At 43.3% G+C, this 27,509-nt stretch overlaps 2 protein-coding genes across 2 annotated transcripts; one reads left to right on the forward strand and one right to left on the reverse strand.

Annotated features, from left to right (window-relative positions):
• Nucleotides 1-2,330: 2,330 nt before the first annotated feature.
• Nucleotides 2,331-3,889, forward strand: LOC109741709 (chitinase CLP-like). The gene has a single exon (XM_020300777.4). It carries the CDS (start codon nucleotides 2,411-2,413, stop codon nucleotides 3,680-3,682), a length of 1,272 nt encoding a protein of 423 aa, XP_020156366.1. The 5' UTR covers nucleotides 2,331-2,410; the 3' UTR covers nucleotides 3,683-3,889.
• A 20,363-nt stretch (nucleotides 3,890-24,252) lies between these two features.
• Nucleotides 24,253-26,579, reverse strand: LOC109741685 (protein FAR1-RELATED SEQUENCE 5-like). The gene is made up of 5 exons (XM_020300758.3): nucleotides 25,278-26,579; nucleotides 25,037-25,183; nucleotides 24,834-24,884; nucleotides 24,440-24,586; nucleotides 24,253-24,276 (listed from the first exon to the last, which is right to left on the reverse strand). The coding sequence occupies exons 1-5, from the start codon at nucleotides 26,577-26,579 to the stop codon at nucleotides 24,253-24,255; spliced, it is 1,671 nt and encodes a 556-aa protein (XP_020156347.3).
• Nucleotides 26,580-27,509: the final 930 nt, after the last annotated feature.

Below are 27,509 nucleotides of genomic sequence, written 5' to 3' on the forward strand. Positions count from 1 at the left end.
TGGTGGGGGGGGGGGGGGGGGGGGCAATGGCCCCCTTTGGCCCCTATCAAGCTCCGCCACTGCCTGCCAGGTAAGCTGCTTACATGCTAGTATGTGTAATATAGTGTCAATTTGTTTGCTCAACATTAATAGTTGTCCATTTTTCTTCTTCTTCATAGAACTGATAAGTTGGTTCCACACAAAAACCACGCCCATGCCAGACAAAAACAACCTGAAGTGGTATAAGGGACTAACGTTGTCCGGTTTGAGAAGTTAAGAGACGAACTAAAGCGAGATTCTATTTGTAAAAAATAATCCTCACAGGTCATACCCCCAAAAGTGTGGCCAGATTTTCTTAAGCGAGCCAAAGTGTTGCTAAAAGTTTGATCACCTAAGATAATTGACAGGGAATACCTACGAGATAGGCACAAGGATACGTGTTGCCCAGGCTCATCAAGATTATGACCAAAATGATAGTGGGCCAAGGGGTTCCTCACAGAGCCCATCAAGGTTACAACCCAAAAGTTCACAAGCCATGAGGTTCCATACCAGCGGGCTAAGTGCCACAGTCGGATTCTACACTCCCTAATGAACAGGTACTAATAGTCGGTCATTCCTAGACGGGTAGCAGTTGGTTGGACCAAGAGGCACCCATGATCTCCATGACACATGAGTGTTGGTGTTACCCAACGACAGTATATCTAGTTAAATACGACAATTAATAGTAATAATGGCCATGAACAGTTGGTCGTGCATAAGATGATCAATGACATTAAATACACGCCCATTATGACACCTTTCCTAGCGCACATATAAGCTAGGAAGAAGGCATTGGGCAGAAGGTTGAAGTTTCTCATTTTGTAACATATGGGAAGGGCAAGAACACCACACATGAGTAGAGTGTTACCTCCCCTGATGAGGACCCGAACCTATATAATCCTTTCTGCGTACTCCTATTTGCATATCCGGTAGACACGATGCTCCTACTATCATACCCCCGTAGTATTACCAGGATTTTATCCACGACAATAATACAAGTGTGGCAAAACTAGCGTGGCAAACTGTGAGAAAGTTATCACTAACCAGGCTCCAATTTTTTTATTAGCATCTATTGTAACATCCTGTGGCACTGACCATGGACCATTTCTCTCAACTAAGTAAGCTTTAATTTTAACATCTCATTAGCTTATAGAGGTGCAACTGATTTGAATGGTTATTCATGTATGTTTTATTAGGCAGTTTTTAGTTCAGTTTAATCTAGATTAGCATTAGCACAAGATTAATGACATGGAAAATTTTATAAAGTCGACTAGAAACATCTAGCACATATGCAAATGGACCAAAGGCACATGTCAACCGAGAGAGGTTCAGAACATGAGAGAGTTCACAAAAAACTCTCGTGCTATAGCTTCATCATCCATGGTGGTGAAGACGAGGTGGCCGTCCATCATAGAGGAAGCAGGCGGACATACCTCACTTGGTGCAGATTCTCAAGGGACACGGTTTGGAGGGCTATATATGCACGCAGTCGCTAGGATGGGGTCGCCGGACAAGCAACTCAACACTACGAACTCCGACAGAACGTGTGTATTATGTTTACTGTTGTGTCTTTTCTATGTAGCCTCTCTACTCTGCATCTCCTCAACATAGAGAGGACGCTTGGGAGAATGAAAATACCCAACCGACACGTGATGGAAGAACTCTTTCAAAGTGAAAAACACGTCCATAGTGAGATCGAATATTAACACGTACACCCAAAGATAGACACTGCACTGCCATGCGAAACATTACTAGTTCTTACAACAAGATGCATAGCATTCGGCCAAACTCGAATGCGATTCACCTAATTCGATAACCATGCTACTCTTCTTAACGAGCAGTATGGTACTATACTTGCACACTTACCATGCAACGCAAATAAAACTTTCAGATTTGAGAATTTTAGATTTGGGCCGAGTACTCATTGGTAGTCTTGATTCTCCGGATGCTTGATTGATGGCGTGCAACCCCTCAAAAAAAAAAAAAGATTGATGGCGTGCATCGGAATCCTCCTCGTCGGTGCGATCTGTCAGAAGGTCAATGCATCTCATGGAAGCACCTTCCTGTGCACAGAAATGGACAGATAGATAACATGGGCTTTCCAGTTGCACTCGGTCACTCAGTCTCACGCTGCATCGATCGCGCCCATGCATGCACACCTTCCTGTGCACGCCGCAGCAAGATCCGACACCGTGGCAGACGAAAACAATTTAACTACTTCTATAGTACACTCCTCATCGTCGACGGGAAATCGCCATTAATTCCGGTGCCGAGACTCGAGAGATCGCACATGCCTCACCTCCGGTATAAAAACAAGGTCGCACCCACCGACGGAATGACACACTCGCAAGTTAAGTCAACACCAACCACCGAACTTCTCTAGCCAAGAAAGATGGCGCGGCTCCCCGTCCTCGTCCTGGCCGTCTCGCTAGCCGTGCTAGCGTGGCCGGCGTCGTGCAAAAGTGTTCGGTCGGTGCTCGCCCCGGTCACCAAGGACCCCGCCACCCGCCTCTACACCATCCCATTCCACTACGGCGCCAACATCGTCGTCGACACCGCCGGCCCGCTCGTCTGGTCGACGTGCGCGCCCGACCACCTGCCGGCGGCGTTCCCGTGCAAGAGCGACACATGCAGGCTCGCGAACAAGTACCACGTCCCGAGCTGCAGCGAGAGCGCGGCTGACAAGCTCTGCGACCCCAGTCACAAGGTATGCAGGGCCTTCCCGTACAACCCGGTCACCGGCGCGTGCGCGGCCGGGGACCTGATCCACACCAGGTTCGTCGCCAACACCACCGACGGGAAGAACCCGGTGAGCCAGGTGAACGTGCGGGCCGTGGCCGCGTGCGCGCCGAGCAAACTCCTCGAGTCGCTGCCGCAGGGCGCCTCGGGCGTGGCGGGGCTCGCGGGCTCCGACCTGGCGCTGCCGGCGCAGGTGGCGTCCGCGCAGAAGGTCTCCAACAAGTTCCTCCTCTGTCTGCCCCGCGGCCTCTCAAGCGACCCCGGCGTGGCCGTCTTCGGCGGCGGCCCGCTCCACTTCATGGCGCAGCCGGAGAGGGACTACACGAAGGAGCTGGCCTACACGCCGCTCGTCGCCAAGAAGGGCAACCCCGCGCACTACATCACGATCAAGTCCATAGCCGTGGAGAGCGCCAGCGTGCCCGTCCCGGCGCAGGCGCTCGCCACCGGCGGCGCAGTGCTCTGCACGAGGTCGCCGTTCACCCTGCTCCGCTCCGACGTGTTCCTCCCGTTGGTGGACGCGTTCACCAAGGCCCTGGCGGGGCAGGGTGCGCAGGGCGGGCCCGTGGCGAAAGCGGTGAAGCCCTATGCGCCGTTCCAGCTGTGCTACGATACGCGTACGCTGGCCAACACGCGGACCGGGTACCTGGTGCCGGCCGTGACGCTGACGCTGGGCGGCGGGAAGAACTGGAGGATGGACGGGTTGAGCTTGATGGTGGACATGGGGCCCACGACGGCGTGCCTGGCGTTCGTGCAGATGCAGGGGGTGAAGGGCGGGGACGGAAGCGCGCCGTCGGTGCTCATCGGAGGGTTCCAGATGGAGAACACCGTGCTGGAGTTCGACATGAAGAAGAAGCGGCTCGGGTTCGCGAGGCTGCCGTCCTTCACGCAGTGCGGCCAGTTCAATTTCACCACTCGCAGCGCCTAGACATTTTATGGTCGGTGATAATAAATCTGTATCTCTACTGAAGTCTACCACTTATTGGATGCTCAGTGTGGCTGATCTTGATTATGGTGTTAGGCCTACGACATTTGGCACGCGGTTCCATCTTGCCTAGCTAAGAGATATTCATCCCATTTTACAAAATTGCACTTGTTTGTGTGTGGTTGATATATTCAAACAATTGGGCAAGTAGCAACACTGTTACTCTCTTTCCTTCTCTGTCTTTTTTCCATTCGGATATTAGTTTTATCTTAAGTCAACATTTCTAAACTTTGTAAAGTTTCTCTTAAGTCAAACATCACATGATATTTTTTTTCTTAAGTCAAGCTTTATAAAGTTTGATGAAATTTATATATAAAAGTATCAACATCCACAATAACAAATAAAAACAATGAAATATTCAGGAAAATTAATCTGGAACCCCGCAGGATTTCTCAGGCGATTTTTCTGTTTGGTTCTCCATTTTTTGGGTCTAGGCGATGTTATCTCTCTCTCTCTCTCTCTCTTGTTATGTGTGTCTAGCTTTTTTTTTAGAAAAAATTGCCCAAGGTGAGGCAAGCAGGATTCAAGATGTGGCACTAGAAGAGATGCAATCAGAGAGGTAGGGCATGTCGACAAAGGGGACGTGGTGGGTCATCTCGAGGTAAAATCGAACCACTTTTTCATAGTATTCCAATGTGAGATGGGTCGGGGAGGGGGGAATACACATGTATAGGCTATGCATGCTAAAGTTACTAGACTACTCGTGCTTAAGTTACCAGGTTTCCTACGTTATAGTTACCAGTCTGCCCAGGTGGAAGTTATCAGGCTAATCATGTTGTAGTTACCAAGCAGATCATGTCATAGTTATCAAACTGCTCATGCTAAAGTTACTAGGCCACCCATGCTACATTTATCAACACATCGATTATGTGGCTATCAGGATGCACATGCTATAGTTACCAATATGAGATAAATATAGTTACCAGTTGCCCATGCAAAGTTTGTCCAAAGTGTTAGGCCGCATTCACCATCGTAGTAGTCATGTAGCTAGCTACATTAGTGTTTGTGGTGGAGATCTAGTTTGGGGATCGATAACTGTCCATGAGTAATCCGACAACTATCATATTGTTTGCCGATAACAACACATGGACCATTATGGGTAAGTCTTATAGTACCGACTAAAAACTTTCAATCTACAAAAGCGTTGACACTTTGCAAAATAAGTTGACATTTCATGCCCGGTAACTTCTATGTAAACATCACGATATCTTACGTACCACATGCCTGATAACTTACTTACCGCAGCTGATACTTTTGACTAACAAAGGTCGTCAAAACATACCAATATGCGATCTAGTTTCAAAGGTTTCATCGCAATGGATTTAATGATAAAAATAAATTTTGAATCGGACCAAGGATTTAAACTACAAAGCATTCTAAAATTTTGAAATGAGACGAATCTAGAATGACATCAGTTTTTGTCTTTTATTGCATGCATGCCGATGAATGTGGGGAGAAGGTTTGGGATCTATTTTTTGTACCCGATAACTCTGTGTAAACAACATGTTAACTTATATACCACAGGCATGGTAATTTACATAGACAAAACATGGTAACTTTTGATCCCAAAAAAGTCGTGGGAACATTTCAGCATGGGTTTTACTTTTGAAGGTCTCCTCGTGGAAGGTTTAATGGCCAAAAGAAATTTTGAATTGGACCAATGTATTGAGCTACAAAACATTTGAACTTTCAAAAGGTGGATAATTTAAGATGACATCACATTTTGTCATATACTGCATGCATGCATGTGCACGTGGGAGAATGTTGAGGGGTGAGGGGCAATTTTTATGCCTTGTAACTTCTATATAAACATCATCGTAACTTACATATCACATGTGTGGTCAGTTATGTAGCCCAGTTGTGATAATTTTTGACCCCCCAAAACTCATCAGAATATACTAACATGGGAACTAGTTTTGAAGGTGTCTTCGTAGCGAATTTAATGGTGAAAATGGGTTTGAATCGGACCAACGGTTTGATCTACAAATATTTTAAATTTTAAAAATGAGGGGAATGTAGGATGACATCACCTTTTTTTTATTCTCTAGTGCATGCATGCATGTGCATGTGAGAAGGAGATGAAGTGTTCATATTTATCTCTATCAACATAACGGTTCCCAGATAGTGAGGTCCAAAATAATTTCATAGTGGATGATGTTGATATGTTTTTATAAATACGATCGAACTTTAGAAAGTCTGACTTATAACATAAACTAATATGCAAAATAAAGAGATACAAAGAGAGTATAATATAAGAAAGATACGAGTTAAAAGGTTTCAAGTCTTTTTCCAAGTTCCAAATTATTTAAGTATAAAATATATAACTAAGTTTTGTAACTCGGGCTTACAAGATACTCATCAGTTCACTGGTCCAAGTCACCACCAAAAGAGTTTTTCAATTAATTAATGTTGAGACTAGGGCTATGTTTTTAATCCATCATAAAGCACGGCCCAAGCATGAACACGGCCAGATCACAAAACGTGTAGTGTTGGAAGCGACTATGTGCCAACCGAGAGCTCCTATATGTTGCATTTTGCGACAAACAGGGTGACGATGCACACGCAAAGCCCCCGATTGGGCCGGCCCGTTGGCTAATGTTATGGCTAGCGCGACATGTAGTAGTACTACACAATGTAAAAATCCAAAAAAAGGCGCCTCCACACAGAATCGAACTCTTGACAACAACAGGCGGCTGTACGGGTGTTGTTAGCCACTTAACCACATGAGAGAATAAGTTAATAATGGACAAACCGAAAAACTGACAACTAAATGCCTTGACAGAACCGAACACAATTGAAATTTTTTAGAACAATTTTTCAATAAATTGTGAACAATTTATTTAAAGACAAATAATAAAATATACAAACATTCAGACAAAATTTTGAACATTTTCGAAAGGGGAAACATATTTTGAATTTCTAACAATAATCGAAAACAGAAACATTTAAAAATTCATAAAAATTTACGAAAAATGTGAATATTTCTCAAAAATAAAAACACTATTTCAAATTATGAACAAATTTGAAAAATGGGAATTTTTTTTTAAGATTCTGACATTTTTTTTCCGAAAATGCAAACACTTTTTTAAAAACGACAACTTCTGAACCTATGGAAAATTTTGAAATCAGGAGCATTTTAAAAATTATAATGTTGTTTTATAAATAACGAGAATGTTTTCTGAAAGTTTCAAACATTTTTGAAAAACGCAAACAATTTTTGAATATATGAACAAATTTAAAAAGATAGGAACCTTGTATAAAATTCAGTATTTGCAGAAATGTGAACATTTTTTGAATTTTCTGAACAATTTTCAAAATAGAATCATTAATTTAAATTTACGAACTCTTTTGGAAAACACATGCATTTTTTGAATTTTCATAGAACAAAGTTTAATGCACAATTTTTTTTTGAAAAAATAATAATAAATGAAAACCAAATGAAAAGAAGAAAGAAAAGGTAACAAAATTGTGAAAAGTAAAAAAGAAACAACTAAAATAAAAAACTAACAGAAAAGCCAAAAAAAGGCGGAAATACCTAACAGGAGAAAAGAAAAACAGTACCAGAACCTTTGACATAGTTCCCAAAACCTAGTAAAAAACCGGTCAAGAACATTCTGAAAGGTTCCTAAAATCGGTATCTCTCTTCCACGTATTGTAGCTAATGGCCCCGCCTATTTGAGTTTCGGTCGCATGCTCGCTTCTGTGAAAGAGCGACATCTTGTGGCAAAGAGGACGAGCGAACCGCACTCTACCGTCGCCTACAGCTAGCTGGCAGTGGGCCAATACATAATCGTGTCAGGGTGACGTCATGCGTGTTTGATGAAATTACATATTATGAAAAAGAATAGTAAATGCAGTGTAAGAAAATGTAGATGTGGTGTCGAAAAAAATGTTCGCCTATGTTTTAGAAAATGTTTTTACCATTCAAAAAAATGTATGATCATTTCAAAAATATACACTCTTTTAAAAAATGTGTACATGACATTTTAAAAATGTTATAAATTCAAAATTGTTCATGTAATTCAAAAAAGCTTTGTTTTGTACCGTTCAAAAAATGGTATGTTACATTTAGAATATAATGTTCACATGTTTGAAACAAAATTTTAGTGACACTTTTGCAAAAACGTGTATTCAGTGTAAACAAAGGTTCATATAGTTCCAAAAAAAATGTATCGTCTCATACAATTTTTTTTTCAATTTGTATTTCAGAAAAAATGTTTAACACATATTTGAAAAAAATATTCAAAAGAAGTATTTAAGGAAAATGTGAATCATGTATTTCAAAATTTTAAGCAAATCTAAAAAAAAATGTATATGGAAAATGTACAATTTGTATGAAAGAAAGTAGACAAGATGACATATATTTTACAAAAATATTAATCATGTATTAGATAAATGTTAAATGAGTACAACAAAATTATTCCTGCTATATGTGAAAAATTTACAACGCTTATGGAAAATGTAGAAATGTTGAAACAACCCCGATTAAGACCAAAGAAAGGTACACAAAAGCCGATGAATACCAAAGAAAGAAAGAAAAAGCAAAACGGAAAATAAAAAATGAGAAAAACTGAAGAAAGGAACATAAAGAAGAAAAAAAAAATCCAAAAATAGAGAAAACCCGAGGAAAACTATACTCCAAATAGTGAAAAAACTGGAAAAAGACAAAAGAAAAAAAAGCACGCTCGCTATGATGTAGGGCCGGCAGGATAGGCGCCCGCTAGTAGGCGATTCCTAATAGGAATCGGTACGGGCAGGACATAGTTCGCACATGTAGGGCTGGCATTGCCTGAGATAACTTACCGGGTCGGGCCAGATAATCAAGGAAACGGGGGCACAAATCCAATTGTGATGTGGCGGGCTGTCACGGGCATGTAATGTCGGGAAAGATGCCCGAATAGGCATGTCATTACTCCGAAGAACTCTCTGCAGCCTCTATAATAGTTTACTGATTATTTGCATAACTAGTAGTAGCAATCGGGTTTTTTGTTTTGGGTTGGACTAGCAATCAGTTCTAACAAAACTTGTTTTAGCAAGTACTTTTGAAAAGTTAGTTCATAATTTGGTTAAGAATATGCTTATAGAAAATCATGCTTGGATTAGAAAAGCCTTGAACTGGTTTGTTGGTAACCGTGTTTCACATTTTCTCGACACAGATGGGCAGATGTAGAAATCAGATCAACCTAAGTAGGATAAAGACTACTGAGGATATCATAAACACATACTTTTCTAAAAAAAACTTGGTTTTTGAATTTTATTAGAACAAATTTTAGATATCATTATGTTAGTTGGACAAAACCAAACAAACAAAGTTATGGTTTGCTATGCTGCTTAACAAGATCAAAGGAAAACCAGTTCCCTGAAAGCATGTTATCGAAAATCGTAGACGATCTTCCAAAACTATTAAGGCATTCTACGTAGTACTCCGTTCGTCGAAAAAAATGCCTTTTGGAGACGAGCTCCATGGAGGCCTCCAAAAGCGTTTTTTAAATTTCATCAAAATTCATATTTCCAGATTTCAAAAAATTATGAAAAAACACACATATACATGAAGGCATAATGTATATGTCTGTAAATTTTCAGGACAAAATACGTTGAAATGAAGGTTGTGCAAAAAAAAATCTTGTCTTTTCAACACATGATACTATTCATCCTCAAAGTTAATGAATTAGTCTTTTTTGCACAGGTCAAATTTCAAGGTATTTCATCCTGAATTTTTACACACATATATGTTTCATCTGTGTGTACTTGTATACTTTTTTCAGTTTTTGTTAAACCTAAAAGTTTGAAATTTGAGTTTTTCAAAAATAAAGGGGTCCGTGGAGCTCGGCCTCCAAAATGCCTCACTCTCCCTTTGTTCCCAGATATAAGGTGTATTAGTTTTTTCAAACATGTGCATGTTTGATCAAGTTTTGAGAAAAAAATCAATACGAAAATGGACACACCTTACATTCTTGAATGGAGGGAGTACTTCTTAAGCACATTGGTTTGTCATACTCTCTAAAATCGCTCTCTCTATATTTTCTCTGACACATGGAGCCATGGCCATTTAGTTAGTGGGTTACATGATTCCTGTTCTATGTTTTCCATCATATCCTTTCCTTAACCTTGTTGTTGTCCCCGCTCTACTCACTCCGCCACCGTTGATTCCCGTCGTCTTACCATTTCGTGTCGATCCCACTAGTTGGCGGTGCTCACCGACAAGTTGAGGGTGACCCCAACATCCATCTCATACTGGCCACATTCACAGATTTGGCTATGGTGGAAGAAGGATTTGAGTGGAAATCAACTTGGGAAAGGCTAGAAATCAAGGTTCAAATGGTAGAAATGAAATCTCTTGATCTCAACACATAAGTAGATGCTTCTCTCTCAGAAAATGAGTAGTGGAGTTGTAGGCACGTTCTGATGGCTCTCTTACTGAGTAAGATGGGGTGGAGGGGGGTATATATATATAGCCTCCACATGAAATCCAACCATTACACACTTTTGACCCAACTCGGTGGCACCGATCAGAAATCTCGGTGGCACCGACATGTGTAAAAGATATGAACATTGGAGGTCTCGGTGGGACCGACTGAAAACAACTTGGAGGGACCAATGTGCAATGGCAAAGGCAGGCCTCGTTTCGGTGGCATCGATTGCATCAACTCGGTAGAACCAAAATGAAGCAATACGACAATAGAAAGGTTGGCAAGCCGTCTCGGTGTGACCGATTGCAGAACTCGGGGGGACCGAAATAATTGCAACTGGTTACAAAAGGTTTGGCAAGCCATCTTGGTGTGACCTATTGCAAAACTTGGTGTGACCGAAATTATTGCAACAAGTTACAGAGAGTTGGGCAGGCCAAACCGGTGTGACCGAAATCATATCGGTGACTCCGATTTGTTAGTGTTTGGCTGTGGCAGTGTCCAGATGAACTCAGTGGGTCTGGATAGAGAAGTTTCGGTGGGGCCGAGTTGGAATGTAGAGTTTTGGATATATTTGGATATAGAAAGTGGTTGAGGGTTTTGGAGCAATATCACTAAGCACTTGAGCAAATAGACCATGATCAAAACTTCATCCCCTTTTAATAGTATTGGCTTTTCTATGGACTCAATGCGATCTTGGATCACTTAATAAAAGATGTAGAGTCTTGAGATTTTGCCAATCCATGTCTTTAGCATTTTGAAGGGGGTCCATATCCTCTTGTCCTTGCCATGCCACTGTTGAACTTGTCTGAAATATACTAAATAAAACTATTAGTCCAACAAAAGATATGTTGACATTAATTACCAAAACCACCATGGGAGCACTTGTGCTTTCATCCTGTTACTATACTGACAGGTTAATTTTAGTTTTCTTACGTTTTTGTCCTTTTATACATTTTACAATGTTGTTACACACCTAATACTTCATCACTTCATGATGCAGAACAATATTTAGAAATAGAGATTACTATTGGCTTGGTAATGCCAAATACAACACATAGGTGGTGCAAGTAGCATGTTCTTCAAAAAGCTAAAGAATCAGTTGGATCATATTACTCGCTAAAAATGACTTTCATGCTGACTTCGATAAATTGGTGAATCATATGCTCGTCTTGGATGAATTTGAGTTAGGTTGGGCAATGGTTATTGAAAAATACAAGTTAGAGAACAACACCTTCCTTATACAGTGCATTGATGTTGGACATAAGTGGGCCAAACCATATTTTGCTGGAATTTTTTGTGCAAAGCAGACGAGCACACAACATAGCGCAAGTGCAAACCATTTATTGAATACTAATATACTTGCTCTTTCTCCAATGCACAAATTCGTCAAACAATACCAAAAAATGTAATTTGCCGAGCATCCGAGGAAAGTTATGAAGATAAAAAAACAAGCCTTATAAGGTTTTATTCATTAGTTATATATGTTTTTATTGTTTCAGATTTTACACCAGCTTCATTCTTTATAACTTTGCTTCTTTTTATTTGCAAAGCGGTGTTGTCTTAAAAGCTAATAATCCACATGAGGGACATGCTAGCAAAATATATACACGCAAAATGTTTGAGATGTTTCAAAATTACATACATGAATCTGGAGACTATCAAGTTTAGGTTATCATTCCAAACAAACCGTACAAAACAATTCATGGGAAACTTGTACAATGAGAGAAGTGGTGATGCCCTGCTTACACACTATCAACTGCTAATGATTTTCAAAAATTTAATTGTGAATGCAGCCAGTATGAACATATGAGCCTTCATTGCGCTCATATTCTAAAGGTCTGTTCTATTCAATCTCTATGTGCATCTGTTTAGTCAGTAAGCTTAATTTTTTTGATTTTATATGTATAATCTACTACCCGGTGATGACTTATATTTCTGACATACCAGAAAACCACATGGATCCGAAAAGACTAGGGTTTCAGAGAACCACATGGTCACTAAAGACAGCTTTGACTAATCAACGTACCCTGCTATGTGCACACAGACCTTTTCTTGAAAAAGAGGTGATTATTTAACAATGTGCGACAAATCAAATACACGAATCAATCCAAAATCACCTTCGTGGCCACCTTTGTCGCTACACCTATAAGCTTGGTGATGTATCTTGACCTTACACCAACGCACACCATCTAATCCATTGGACTCATCAAGTCACCCAACAACGAGCCGAGACCATCAACTGGTCTAGCAGACCCTCAACATGCACCGCATGTTCACACTCCACCGCCGCCGCCATCTTCAGGCGGGATCAATGCATTGACCTTGCCAGGCCTTTCTGTTTTCGGCGCCACCGCAACGCGACACAGCATCACCATCCCGCGCGCGTCTAACAACACGTGTCGAACACCGAGTCTCCACGGCGCCACGCCGCCGAGACCCACTGTTGTCCATGTGGACGATGCAACACCACTGCACCTATGGGGCCCTCCAACCAGCAGCTGCTCCAAAATGATGCCCTCAGAAGGGAGAATGACACCGAAGGCGCTGTCATAGTCCGATCCGAGAGACCCATATCTAGGGTTCCCCTGGGAGCAGCCCGAGCAAGGTGATGTAGACTGCAACGACGATGTCTCGACAAGGAAACGACGTCAAAGACGCCGTCACCGTTCACCTTGACCGAAATCGGCATGTTTTACAGCGGCAGTCGCATTACCCCGAACCCAGGGCTGACTGGATCTGCGTGGATCCACGCCGTGAAGCTGAACGCAGCACAACGATCCGCGTGGATCCACGCCGTGAAGCCGAACACAGCGGATCAATCCGTGTTGATCCGTACCTTGATCGTGCACACAGACAACAAATAAACATTGTGAAATCTAAGTGTAAATCGTGAAGAAGACTGTGAGCTACATGAAACATAAAATTAGAAAACAAAAAGGCATGATCGAGTGCAATTTCAAAAGAAACAACCTCTATAATTAAATTGAGTGTGTACTGAGGAAGAAATTAGGCGACTACTACTAAGTTTTAGCACGCCTTTTTCACTAATGGATTTAATTGTAATTTACTATATTTACAAAGCATATATATACTAGTGATTAAAGAGATGAAATTGGACCAGATCAGCACAAGGTTTTGAGAGATCCTGACTTTACGTCTTTGTTACGTATTGTCAACTCCTCGGTATCATATAACAAGAACCACTAAGCCCTACAAAATTCACGCTCAAGATCGTGAAGTATCAGTTCACAGTTAACAAACTCTGCGAGTAAGCAGTACAAATACATTCAGATCGAGTAGCTAGCCATTCAGAGAAGTCATCTTCCTCTTAGATCCCAAGCTACTATGGATCGAGTGCAGAAAATGTCTGTCCAAGCCAAGCTTTTCCACAGTACTCCCAACAACTATGTGCTCCATCGTGTTTTCGTCTCATCGCTCGTCTTGCTGCTGTCATGCACGGCGGCGAGTGGCCAGCAAGCCCCGTACAAACCACCGATCTCCCGGCTACGCAGTGCACGGTAGAATAAGTTCTTGTGGACGTCTCAACTATCAATAAACCTAAAATCTAAAAAGTGGCCGCACACCAACTAGACGAACCGGGCGGCCGGCCCGCGACCGCACGATCGCTTGCGATCGGCCTCGCGCGAGCGCCAGGTGTCGCCTGGTCGGTTTCGTGCAACCGCGCGATCGTCGGCGGTTTTGTCCGCATCCGGACGAGCGTGGACCCACATGTAAGCGGGCGTGGCGTAGATCGTGGGTAGCCATTTTCGAAACGCGAGCCGTTCTCGCCCTTTCTCCCCCCTTTCTCTCATGTTCCTCCCCCATTCTCCGCTCCTCTCCTCCGCCCTCGCTCTCGCTCCGCGGCGAAATCGCGCCGCGGCTCTCCAAATCTCCGGTGGACTGCGGGGGGATTCGCTGCTGGTCCTCGTCGGCGTTGCAGGTTCCCGGTGCATCTCTCCTTTCTCTGTCTCGTCGCCGGGGGTCTAGGTCGTCTCGAGGTCGGCGGCGGCGGAAATGGCGGGCTGGGATTCCTAGGGTTTCTGCGGTTTTTGTGGCATCAACTTCCTCGCACGGTCGTTTTGGTGTAGACGCTTTTCGGGTGGGATGGGTGTGCTTCCGTTCGACTCTTATGTCATTGGATCTGTGCGGCAGCAAGGGACAGTAATGGTGGGGATCCGTGGGGGAATGCGTTTGTTGTTGGTGCAGGTGGTTGTTGGATTTGCGCTCGAGGCAGACGTCCGCGACTGCCCTCTGCTATCCTCCCTCTCTCTGTCTCGTCGCCGGTGGCGAGGTGGTGTCTAGGTCGACGGGTGGCGGATGTGGCGGGCCTGCATAGAGGGGGAGCCCTTGCTGTGTTTTGCTTCGTTTTTGTGCGGCAGTGGTGGTGGTTTTTGTCCCACGATTCGTCCTTGATTCGTTGTTCATGGCCGCTGCGGGAAGTTTATGAACTGGTTGGCTATGCATTTGCGGTTCTGTGAACTTGCTGTCTCTTAGTTGTGTTCGAGTTTGCAGAAGTTGCTGCGTAGTTGGTAGACACTTGTGTTCCAGTTGCACAAGTTGTTCGTTCTTAGTTGGATATATGTTTGAACTAGTTGGTATTAATTTTTAGTCCGGTTGCACAAGTTGATGTACCCAGTTGGCTGATTTTGAAGTTGTTGTACATATATTATTAGATGTGCGTAATGCTGTGCGCAATGTATTGGCTGATTTGAAGTTGTTGTACAAAGATTTAGGTAGAGAGGATTTTTTATTAGTTGCACAAAATTCTATCCAGTTGGCTTCATTCATATAGTAGTTGGCTGTCCCTATGTTCCGCAGTTGCACCAGTTTGTGCTAGTTGGGTGTCTACACACTGTTCAGTCGCACAAGTTGCCTGCTCAGTTGGCTGCATCACTTTTACTAGTTGGCTATCCATATGTTCTACACCTGCACTAGTTGTCCCGCTTAGTTGGTTTGCTGTTTTGCACTAGGTTGACCGTCTATATGTTGTTCATTTGCACAATTAGTTGGCTGCATCCATATACTAGTTGGCTGTATATATGCTGTTTTTGAGTTGCACAAGTTGCTCTGCTTTCGTGTTCGAGTTGCTAATATGGTCTACCCAATCTGTCAGTCTTGTTGTGTATGTGGTTCTTCATGTGTGTTTCCCCTGCTGTGTGCAACCAGGGTCCATTATTTGTGCAAATTAGTTACAATGCCTGCCAATTTTCCAATATTGTATATTCTTGTTGCACAAGTTCTGTTTTGTCCCAGTTGCACAAGTTATCATAATGAGCTTGTTGCCTTTAGTTAACTATTTTCTGCCTAGTTATTACTTTGCCACAGTTAAACTTTAGTTGGTTTATATGATTTCTCCTAGTCCTTCTTCAAGTTTTATGCTGAGTTCATGTTGCTGTTTGTTAGATGTGCGCATGCTGTGTGCAATGCAATGGCTGATTGAACTTGTTGTATATGTTTGTAGTTGCACAAAATTCTCCCCAGTTGGCTGCATCCATATATTAGTTGGTTGTCCATATGCTCTGCAGTTGCACTAGTTGTCTTGGTTAGTTGGTTTACTGTTCCTAACTGTTTATACTAGTTGGTTGTCTACACGTTGTTCAGTTGCACAAGTTGCCTACTGATTTGGCTGCATCACTATACTAGTTGCCTGTCCATGTGTTTTACAATGGACACTAGTTGCCCTGCTTAGTTTGCTTGCTGTTTTGTGCTAGGTTGTCTGTCTACGCGTCATTCAGTTGCACAAGTTGCCTGATTAGTTGGTTGCATCCATGTACTAGTTGGTTCTGTACATCATTTTGCGCATCTTCTAACTATGTTTTCTTTTCTTGTATTTTCCCCACAGGCTAAAAATGGTTATAATAGGAGGAGAAGTTGATGGCAATGAAGGAGATGTATTTTTCTCATTTTTTTCTGCATATTTGAGTTGTTTTCAACTTATCCATGTATGCTTATGTCCTTATTTTCATGTTTTTTTGGTTGCTTAATTAGGGTTCTGGAAGTCATTCCCTTCGCCGGAGGACAAAGCGTGCTGCTAATCGCCAGCCACGCCCAAAACGTAGTGTTGAGCAGGGAGAGGAAGTTGAGGTACGGGCATGCTGATTACACATTCACCTTATTTTGGGTCATATAATAAATTTTTCCCCCACACCCATGTTTTTTTAGTTTTTTAGGATGTTGATCGGTTTCGGGTTGTAAAGAGGACTAAACGTGCAGCAGCAGCAGGGCGAGCTAAATCATCTACTAGGGTAAGTAAATCCTTGAATATCAATGTTTCTCGGGTTTTTTGGGGCTGATGAATTTATGATGCTGTTGGCACAACTATTTTTGTTCTAGTTGCTCAATTACCATCTTGTAGTTGACATCACTTGTCATCTTGCCAAAAAATATGATCAACCCCAGGTACATTTATTAGGTTTTGATCTGAGGCTATCCTTGTAGTTGACATCATTTGTCACCATTTTTGTGCAGGCAGCAGTTGGTGGAGGAGATGCCTCATCTTCCGCAGCAGATGCTGAGGTATGTGGTTTTTTGCATGTGTTTATGAGCTATTGAACTGTTTCTTGCAAACCTTCTTTTAGTTGTTGTTATCTTCTTTCCAACATCATGCTTTATCGTTGCACATCCCCTAGAATTTTCTGTAGTTGTCAGGTCTAGTATGTTTTCCTAGTTTTCTTGTTGTTTGCACACTAGTAGTCTTCAGTTGCCATGATGAGCTTTCTTAGTTGCACAAAAACACCATATCAGTTGGCATGATCCATTTTATGTTTATATAGTTTTTGCAATACTGATCCACATGATCATTGCTAGTTTTTTCACAGTTCAGTTTTCTGTCCTGTGTTTATTTTTTTTATTTTTTCATCATCAGGCCAGCGTTGAAGGAGTTGAGGTGGCCGCCCGGGAAGATGTGGAGCGACCATCACAAGCTGGCAGGTTAAGGGCATCACCAGGGCGGTTTGTGAAGTTCAACAGATCGCTATCCTCGCCATAGAAGTCAGAGCTAGTTTCAAGGTTGTTTGGGGGCCTCTTGAACTTATCAGATACACTTCCAGGGGACTTCAGTAAATTCCTGGTGCAGTCCTACCAGCCAGAGACATCTGAAATGGTGTTCCCAGGCAGGGGAAGTATCCGTGTCGATGCTGACAGTGTTCAAAGGGTATTTGATCTTCCTAACAGGGGTCTAAAAGTAGTTATAAAGTTGACAAGGATACAACTAGGAGATTTAGAGAGACTTTGGAAGTTATCATCCCCAGATCAGTACATGGACCAAGATGATTAAGGATATGGGGGGGGGGAGAACGGATGACGCATTCTTTATGGCTTGGCTTGCGGTTGCATTCAACACTTTCCTAGCACCAACCACGGCCCTAAGGCTGAGCCCAAAGTGCTACAGAGTCGTGCTAGATCATGGAAACCTCAAGAACATGAACATCTGCCTTTTTGTAGCGGAACACATCAATGAAGCTTTCCGGAACATGGACCAGGCGAAGCAAACTGTTTGCTGCTGCTTGTATCACTTGATGGTGAGTGGAAACTAGCACTTCAATGTGTTTTTCTTATTTGTGTGCAATCATAGTTTCTGAAAAATACCCCTCATAATAACTGAAATTTGGTTTTTCTTTTTTGGTTCTGCGGCAGATCCTGTACCTTGACGCGCTCGTTCATGACATCCCAGTAAGCAACTGTGCTATACGATCGAATGCATGGGACAGTAACCTAATTGCCAAGGTGATCAAGAAGGACACGATCTCTCCTGGCGTGTTCGGCAAATTACAAGTGAGTTCCCTTTTGTTTTTTTTTTCAACAGTGGCTATTTTTATGTTCTATTCATTTCTGACCAATTTTAATTCCTTGGTAGGTGCATATACGATTTTGAGACCAGCTTTTCGACACCTCTTGGTAGTTGCGCAAAAACTGTAATCAGTTGGCACAATAATGCCTATAGTTGCACAGCTTGTAGCTCTAGTTTGGCATGTGGTCACATGTTTCAAGTTGCACAGTTTTACTTATGTTGTTGCACAGATGTGTGACAATAGTTGGCAGAAAATTCAATTGCTGATTGAACTAGTTTTTGGTTTAGTTGATCAAAATTCTACCCAGTTGGTTGCATCCCTTTTTTTAGTTGTCTGTTCACATGTTCTGCACTTTGCATTAGTTGTCTTCCCGTTTGTACTAGGTTGGTTGTCTATTAGTCTGCTTAGTTGGGGGTTGGCTGTCCTTATGCTCTGCAGTTGTTTGCACATGTTGTTCAGTTGCACAAGTTGGTAGAAATTTAGGTAGACACTTTTTGGTAGTTGCGCAAAAACTGTAATTAGATGGCACAATAATGCCTGTAGTTGCACATCTTGTAGCTCTAATTTTTGGCATGTGGTCACATGTTCATTTTTGTATGAGACATCATATGTTTCTAGTTGCACAGTTTTACTTATCTTGTTGCACAGATGTGTGATAACAGTTGGCAGAAACATTTTTTTCAGGTGACCTCTTGGGGTGCACTTTTTTTTTGGTTTTGTGCAGTTGCATTCATGTAGAATCCTATCTGCCCAGCATTTTGTTGTAGTTGCACAAGTTATAACATTCTGTTTTTCCTTCAACACAATATCTGCTTTGATAACCTTGTCCTTTTCCTTTTCTCCTTTTCATATCAGCTTAAAGAGGAGTATAGGGGCACGGAGCAGACACTGCTGTTTGGTGGTCTTTTGCAAGCTCAAGCATTCGTTGCATCCAAATTACCACTAACGTACAATCCCCAGGTAAGTCTTTTGCATAAATCAGTTTCGATCATTTACCAACATTTCTTTTTTTTAAACTGTTTATAATTGAATGAGTACTCAATTTTTTGATGCAGAAAAAGGCAAAGATTGCCAAAGTGGTCAATGACTTGTGCAAGGCAATAACTGAACAGGTTGGCACCTTCATTGAAGCAGTTGCCAAGATTGATGATGAGGAACCGGATGTTGATCCATATGTACAGCAGACATCAACGGGAACCGCTCCGTCACGCCGTGCTCCAAAAAGGAAGAGACGGGTTTCACCTATACTAGAAGAAGAAGAGTTCGCTGAGGAGGAGTCAGACGAAGATGATGAAATGGAAGTACCACAAGATGTTGAAGACGATGGGGAGACAGATGAGGATGAATCAGAGGAGGAGGACAAAGAAGAAGAGGATGATGATGATGAGGAGGAGGAGGAAGAGGAGGAGGAGGAAGAGGAGGAGGAGGACAAAGGAGAGGAGGGCAAGGAAGAAGATAGTGAGGCAGAGGAGGAGGAACAAGAAAATGAGGCCAAAGAAGGAGATGGAAACAAAGCTGCAGCAATCGATGGTAGTGAAGGGGAAGGAGAGGACGAGGAAGAAGACGAGGATGCCGATCCTGATGATCAAGAGGGATCCAATGGAGGCAGTGACAGTTCAGATGATGATGATGACAATGCCCCTGGTTCTGGTGGTACAGGAGGCAACACAACCAGATCTGCCAACCCCGCCAGCAGTAGCAACTCAATGAGCAGCAGGAGCACACTACAGATGTTGATTGACAAAACTTGCTGGAAAGACCAGAATCTGCCAAAGTCAAAGAAAAATGATGAAGCGGAGTCTCAGGGCAGCATTGACATGTTCAAGCTGTGCAACATGAAGCCAGCTTTGCCAACCACCTTCCCTGTGCCAGATTTCCACGAGCGAGAGTTGTGTGACAAGATTGATTTTGCTGTTGACCACAATCTGTTCTTCTTGAGTGAGGCTGAAAAGAATCCAGTTGACATGAAGGAAGCAGGGAAGGGTCTTGATTGGGTTCATTCGAAGGAGAAATACAAGGAATATTTGAAGCAACTTCCAGATATCAGCTCCAACAAGAGCAAGGCAGTATCTGTGGCAAACCCTCATGTGGTCCAGAAGAGCAAAGGAGTTACAATGAAGAAGAATCCGAAGTTGCCTCAAACCAAGCAACAGATGCCGAGGGCAGATGCAGAAATAAATGTGGACAAGGAAGCTGTGGCGCAAACTGTTGTGCCAACTGTAGTGATCAGAGAGCCAACCACCACTGAAGATGTGTCAGCAATACCTGTTGAGCCTACAACCATCACAGGAGCTCAACAGATCAAGGGGAAGATTCCTCTGTCAATAGCCCCACCTAAACCAGCTAAGCAGCAAAAGATTGTCAAGCGCATAAAGGAGGAACAGGGCAGGGAAGGTGTGGGGTCCAGACACGAGACAGAACAACGTGCCACAGCCAATGCTGCAGGATTGCCAATTTCTGCTAGTTTGGTGCCAACTCAGGCTGCAAAGGTGCCAACTGCAGATACCAGTGTGCCAACTGAAGTGGTCATAGTCAAAACTAGTAGAGTTGTTCAGGAAGACTCAACTGCAACCGCAAGCCCCAAGGTGACAATTCATATAGATTCTTCAATGCCAAACATGGAAGGAGGTTGTCAATCTGTCAAACTGGCGTCTCCAAGAGCTACCACAAAGCATCCAAGCAAGTCTGCATCACCAAGAGCTGATTTTCAGAACAGATTAACACAAGAGGAGGTGTTCAACATTGTAAGCAGGTGCAAGCCTCCCAGGCCGCCAACTACAACATTACTGCGAACCAGGTCAGCGAACGATGCACCTGTGAATGTGCCGCAAGAAGATGCCCCTGGCCTTCAACCCATACACAGATCAAATTCTTGCAGCTATCATGGTGACGGGTACTATGATGCACCAACTTTCGACCTGGGCATAGATGATGATGCTGGGCATGCTGCAACACTTGATCCAGCAGCACAAACAGGGGAAGCAAATGTGGTTGTCATAGACGAGGATGAGTTGGACCCAGCAACAGCAAATGAAGGATGCATTGCTGCTGATGCTGGCAAGGGATTAGCTCACCAGCCAGATGTTGGATCACCAGACAGCTGCCACACCCCGATATGCGGAGAACCAGCAGTTGGCACGAGCAGTTCTTCAGGACCACCTGTTGCACGAAGACAGAGGAGGGTAATAAGGCCCGGAGCATCTCAAAGTTCTCCATTCATTGATTACAACAAAAAGAAGACCTTCAACTCAAACGAGGCAGTCAACAAGCTTTACGCTGCCATTGTGTATTGGGTCAGGCATATCCCAGGAGCAGATGATGAGAATACCATACAAGCCAACTCCCCACAACCTATGTACATATCTTTTTTCAGTTGCACAGTACAACCCACTTAGTTGCACAACAAGCAGAGCATGTTGCACAGAATAGTGCTTTAAATTGCACACTTTTTGTTTTTTTAATTGCAAAGCAGAGTGGTGTCGTTAGGTAGGGCACGAGCACTTGTATTGCTACGGTGTTCGAAAGCTAGCAGGGGATGCACGTCCAGGGCGCCCATTGTCCTTTAAATTGGGCGATGGAGAGCGGTTGTTCGTTGTCCAGGGCTGTTGCTGTCAATGGCAGGGGGTTTGAGATCTGTTCATGATTTCTCCTAGTTCTTCTTCAAGTTCTATGTCGAGTTCAAGTTCTATGTTGTTCTTCCCAGTTGGCTGCAACCATATATTAGTTGGTTGTCTGTATGCTCTGCTGTTGCACTAGTTGTCTTACTGTTTGTAGTAGTCGGTTGTCTACACGCTGTTCAGGCGCACAAGTTTGCCTACTGAGTTGGCTGCATCACTATACTAGTTGGCTGTCCATGTGTTCTACACTCGACACTAGTTTCCCTGCTTAGTTTGCTTGCTGTTTTGTGCTAGGTTGGGTGTCTACGCGTCGTTCAGTTTGCACAAGTTGCCTGATTAGTTTGCTGCATCCATGTACTAGTTGGTTGTCCACATGTTTTGCTTTTTTGCACTAGTTGGTTTGTCTATTAGTACTAGGTTGGTTTCCTGTTTGTCTAGTTGGCTTCCTGTTTGTACTAGGTTGGTTTGTCTATTAGTCTGCTTAGTTGGGGGTTGGCTGTCTATTTAGTCTACTAGATGATGAGAACACCAGGCAAGCCAACTCCCCACAACCTATATACATATCTTTTTTTAGTTGCACAGTACCACCCACTTAGTTGCACAGCAAGCAGAGCATGTTGCACAGAACAGTGCTTTAAATTGCAAACTATTTTTTTAATTGCACATTTTTTTCTTTCTTTATGTGACCCTGAGATAACCAGGTATGGTAATTTCTTCATTTCTTTGAAGCAGTTAGTTGATTCAATGAAGCCAAAGCAGTGGCTTTCAAAAATTGTTATTGAGACTGGAATCATACACATCATGGATAACTTACCAGAAGGGTCAAAGAAAGTTGTCATGCCACTGAGGTTTTCTGTAAGTTTTTCAAAAACTTTATACCCTCTTCCTTTTTTTGTACCACTTTTGTTGACCAACTAGGGAGTATTTTCATACCCTAGTGCTTGAGCCATGTTTATAACTTTTCTGCAGATCAGTTTACATCAGGGTATCTACAATACGAATGAGATAAACAAGAAGTTTGAACACAAGAACCGTCTCAACAAGAAAGATTTGGTGAGTGTTGTGCCCACATGATCCATCTCATATTTGGCACTCACAGCATGTTCATTTCCACATGACACATCTATTAGTTGGCAAATACCTTCTGCCAACCTGTTTCAACTTTCACATCTCATTTTTGTAGTGTTTTTTCTTACCTACAATGTGTATCTGTATCTGAATTTTTCACGCATGCAGGTCATGCTGCCAGTTCTTGAGTGCGATAATGTAAACGACCGGGAAGGAGGCAGGCATTATTGGGTCTTCAACATCAACCTGAGGGACGGACGTTTCGAAGTCCTTGATTCAAATAGAAAGCTAGAAGACATTGAGTTGATGGACACCGCCTCTACGAATGCGGGGGCAGTACGCCAGCTATGGAGGAAGCATTACCCAAAGCAGAGCATCGAGCACTTCCAGCTTATTGACATCGACGTACCGAAGCAGATTAGCAAGTAAGACAAGAAGCATTACATTGTTCTTTAGTTTTTAATCAATCTGTAGTCTTTAAAATTTCCTACTTGTACAATATTTAGTTTTTTAAGACACAAAACTAGTTTGCAATCTGTTTTTCATTTTTATGACTTTCTTAGTTGAACATCAATAGTTGCACAGTGCCACATAATTAGTTACACAGTGCCACATAAGTAGTTGCACAGGTACACATAATTAGTTGCACAGTGCCACAGAGTATATTGTCTTATTGGTTTTAAAAGCCTCCAACATTTTTTTCTTTTTCCCCACTGCAGCAATGAGTGTGGTCTGTTCGCACTGTTTAACGCCACTGAGTGGAACGGGAGCCTACTGCCGAACTATGATCCCAAGGAAGATCTCAACCTCAGGAAGAAGCTGGCATATGATTGGGTCACCAGCCCACACAACTCTGCCCCATGGAGGAAGGTGCTGAGATTCGAAAAGGACTAGGTCAGTACACTTTTTTATTCTTTTTGCCTTTTTTTCGATGCCTTTCAGGTTTGCACAATTTTTAGAAACATTTTGTAGTTGCATACTAGTAGTATTTCTTTTGCAACTAAATGTAATCACTTTTGTTCACACATTACGAGAACTGGGCATACAATTGTTCGACAAGTAAATATTAAATGATTTGCCAACAAAGGCACAAATAGCAACCATTTTTACATAGTGCATTAACTAATTCAAGGAAAACAACTTAGAGAGGAGAAAGCATAGTTGCTGTATGTGTCCACTTTTTGCCCCCTAAATTGCTCAAAAACCATCATTCTTTTCCTTTTTCCCTTTTTTGATACAAATGATACAAGAGAATCACAGCAGCCTGAGTGGACACACACCAACAGTGTGCTCTGTAGATTGGCAGTGGCTGCATTTGTTTTTCTTCTTTGGGTGTAGCTCCAGCGCCGATTTGTATCATCGACTCTTCGCCCTACCCTTTGTAGTAGACCTTGGAGGATCCCTAGGCACAAAATCATCATAGGCTTGTGCTGGGGATGGAGCCTCCAACTGGGCAGGACCATCACGAGCTTGTGTTTGATCACCTGTGGAATAATCATATAAAAAGTTTAGTTTTTTTTGTGCAAACATGACTGATGTTCTCTGCAACCACACAGCTTATGCTGTGCAACTAATTGGTTGCTGTGTGCAAATTAAGTTAAAAAGAAAACCTGTAGTAGCACGGCCCGTCATGCCACTTGGTTGGTAATCACCTGTAGCCAGAACAGGAAAAAGCAAGTTAGTTTGTTTGTCTTGATGCTTGAACTAACAGAGCGCGCGCAACTGGGTAGCCTATTCTAAGCAACTGGGCACCATGATGTGCGCAACTGAAATCACACACACACACTTGCTTGGGGAGTTGGGGCAGGTAATTACCTGGACGACGAGCCCTCTGAGTACTCCCTGTAGTGCTATTGGGAGGAGCACGCGGGGCACTTCTTGTTGGGCCAGGCAGGGAAGGAGGTGGAGGACCATGCTATGTAGGGCCTGGAGGTGGAGGAGGTCCTCGAGGGTTGCCATCAACTATAGCCAGAACAGGAAAAACCAGTTAGTTGTTTTATCTTGATGTTCATAGCGTGCGCAACTGGGTAGCATGTTCTGTGCAACTGGGCACCATGATGTGTGCAACTGAAATCACACACCTAGTTAGATGGGGTGTTGGGCAGGTAATTACCTAGATGATGAGCCCTCTGAGTACTCCCTGTAGGGCCATTGGGAGGAGCACGCGGGGCAGTGCTTATTGGGCCAGGCGGGGGAGGAGGTGGAGGACCATGCTGTGTAGGGCCTGGAGGTGGAGGAGGTCCTCGAGGGTTGCCATCAACTATAGCCAGAACAGGAAAAACCAATTAGTTGTTTTATCTTGATGCTCATAGCGTGCGCAACTGGGTAGCATGTTCTGTGCAACTGGGCACCATGATGTGTGCAACTGAAATCACACACCTAGTTAGATGGGGGTGTTGGGCAGGTAATTACCTGGATGATGAGGCCCGTGAGTACTCTCTGTAGGGCCATTGGGAGGAGCACGCGGGGCACTGCTTGTTGGGCCAGGCATGGGAGGAGGTGGAGGACCATGCCGTGTAGGGCCTGGAGGTGGAGGAGGTCCTCGAGGGTTGCCATCATCTGATGGCCTTGTGGCAGCAGTTGGTTTTTTCTTTTTCTTGGACCTGTTCAGGTGGCCGATCTTGGTACGTGTTGCGCGCATATGCTTGTGTACAATAGCTTGTGCTGGATCAGAACCACTCGCAAACTTTGCTAGTTTCGGAAAATCGTATATCATGTTCCTCTCCCTTATCTGCTTCTTTGATTGAGGAGGCATTTCATCCGGTTGCTCATAACCAGTCCCTGGCGCACTAGGTACAGTAGTAGGTGTCCACCGTCTTAGTAGGTACCTTTCCGGTATGACATCAACTCCAATATGGGTGAACACCTTGAGGATGTGGCAACAGAGGATGCCGTCCTTGTCCATTTTACAGCTCTCACACAAATAGGAACCCTCCTCCACCCTTGCCTGCACCAAGTAGTTCCGAGAACCATATTTGGCAACAAATTCCTGGTTAGGTTTGAGCTCAAATATATCATCACCAACTTGGAATGCATTATAACGTCCAATCAGCTGAAACTCTTCTCTGAACTTGCGGTAAAGGTCCCTAGTGTAGGTTTTGTAAGCTTGCTTCTCTATTGGGAAGTTGGACCACAGCCCAATCTCAAGGTGTTCTGTCCTGTAATCATTGCAGCCTTCCTTGGCAAGGATGTGGTTCTGAATCTTTTCATATTGCTTGACGAAGTTCAGCATCGAGTTGTGTGGGTTCACATGTCTTTTTAGGACGTCGTTGAATCCCTCACTACGCTGTGTAGACTGCAGGAAGGGGAAGAACCTCTGTTCGAAGTAGCACGGCACCCAAGTTGACCTGTATTCGTACAACTTCTCAAAGTGTGTGTGTCTCATAGCCTCGTACTTCACCATTAACCCAGCCCAATTCTGTTCAAACTCATCTGGAGTGAAGCTGAAGTCAACACAGTAGTTGAAATCATCAGAGAGCCCTGGATTCCGGCACAACAGCCAACCAACTTTTTCCTGGGCCTTCTTCATGATGTGGCATCGACAACATCGATGCACGGTGGTTGGAAAGATGCTCTGTATTGACTGCCTCATTGCACCATCTTGATCGGTTATGAAGTTGTCAGGAGGTTTGCCACCCATAGCCTCTAGGAATGTTTGGAAGACCCAATCAAAGCTTGATGCCAACTCCTGCCTCACAAACGCGCAACCGAGCATGAAAGATTGGCCATGTCGGTTTATTCCAATGAAGGGTGCGAACGGCATATTATACATGTTGGTCATGTAGGTAGTGTCAAACGATATGCAATCATGGTACGCCTCAGCATAAGCTTTTCGAGCTAAGCCATCCACCCAAAATATGTTGACAACTCTGTCCTCTTCATCATATTTTACCTTATAGAAGAAGTCTGGATCGGGTTTTTGTATATCCTTGAAGTGCGCAATCGTCTCAATCATGTCACCCTCCTTTGTGTCATCTCTACGGAAACTTGTTCACACATTTGTTATTGCCTTTGGTCCGAACGGCACCATCATCTCAGATCCGTAGAACTCTGCCATTATATGCATCATACGTCCTGCATAATACAAAAACAAACAGCATATCCTTTTTTTAGTTGCATGAATGCGCACATCCAGCTGCACAGTAATAGGACAAGTGTTGGCACAGAAGATAATTGCAGGAAATGGACACCTAGCTGCACCTTTTTAAAAACACTTTGCACTTTTTGCATACAGGAGATTGTGTAGTTGCACAGTGAAGACAATCTAGTTGCACAACAAGCACCAAAAGTGATATACAAACAGCATGGGAAGTTGGACACCAGTTGCACAGTTAAGTCATTTCAGTTGCACAGTAGTACCATAACAGTTGCACATTGGACTGCCTAGAGGGAAACTTAATTCTTTAAGGGATATAGAAATACCACACCTGTAGTCAAGTTGCAGTTATACAATATGCGCAAAAACTCCTTTTCATCAGGTGAGATGCCTTGGTGGGATCTCAAGTATTTGGACAACGAAGGTTTGTTCACGAGCGGATGATTGTGGTCACGAACAAAGTGCGTCACCTCCCATCGCCCATCTATCAGCTTCACCAACATTTTCGCCTTGCATTGAGTCTGCTTTATTGTCTCGCGTTTCCGTTTCTTCTTCTTCTTACTAGGACCAGCCTACTCTTCAGCAAAGATTGGAGGTTCATCTTCCATTTCCTCATCCCTGTCAATAGTTTTTGGATCTGGAATAGGGTCCAGGACAGGAGGAGCCTCAGCTCCTCCATCATCAGCTTTGGGCTTCTTGAACTTGTTGCAGCAAAACTGCTGTTTTACCAATACATTGGTGTGGGGTGTCCGCCTAGAGGTGTTCATCTTGACAGAGAAACCCATCCGT

Source organism: Aegilops tauschii, chromosome 3, assembly GCF_002575655.3.
Source record: "Aegilops tauschii subsp. strangulata cultivar AL8/78 chromosome 3, Aet v6.0, whole genome shotgun sequence".
NCBI classification, from domain to species: Eukaryota; Viridiplantae; Streptophyta; class Magnoliopsida; order Poales; family Poaceae; genus Aegilops; species Aegilops tauschii.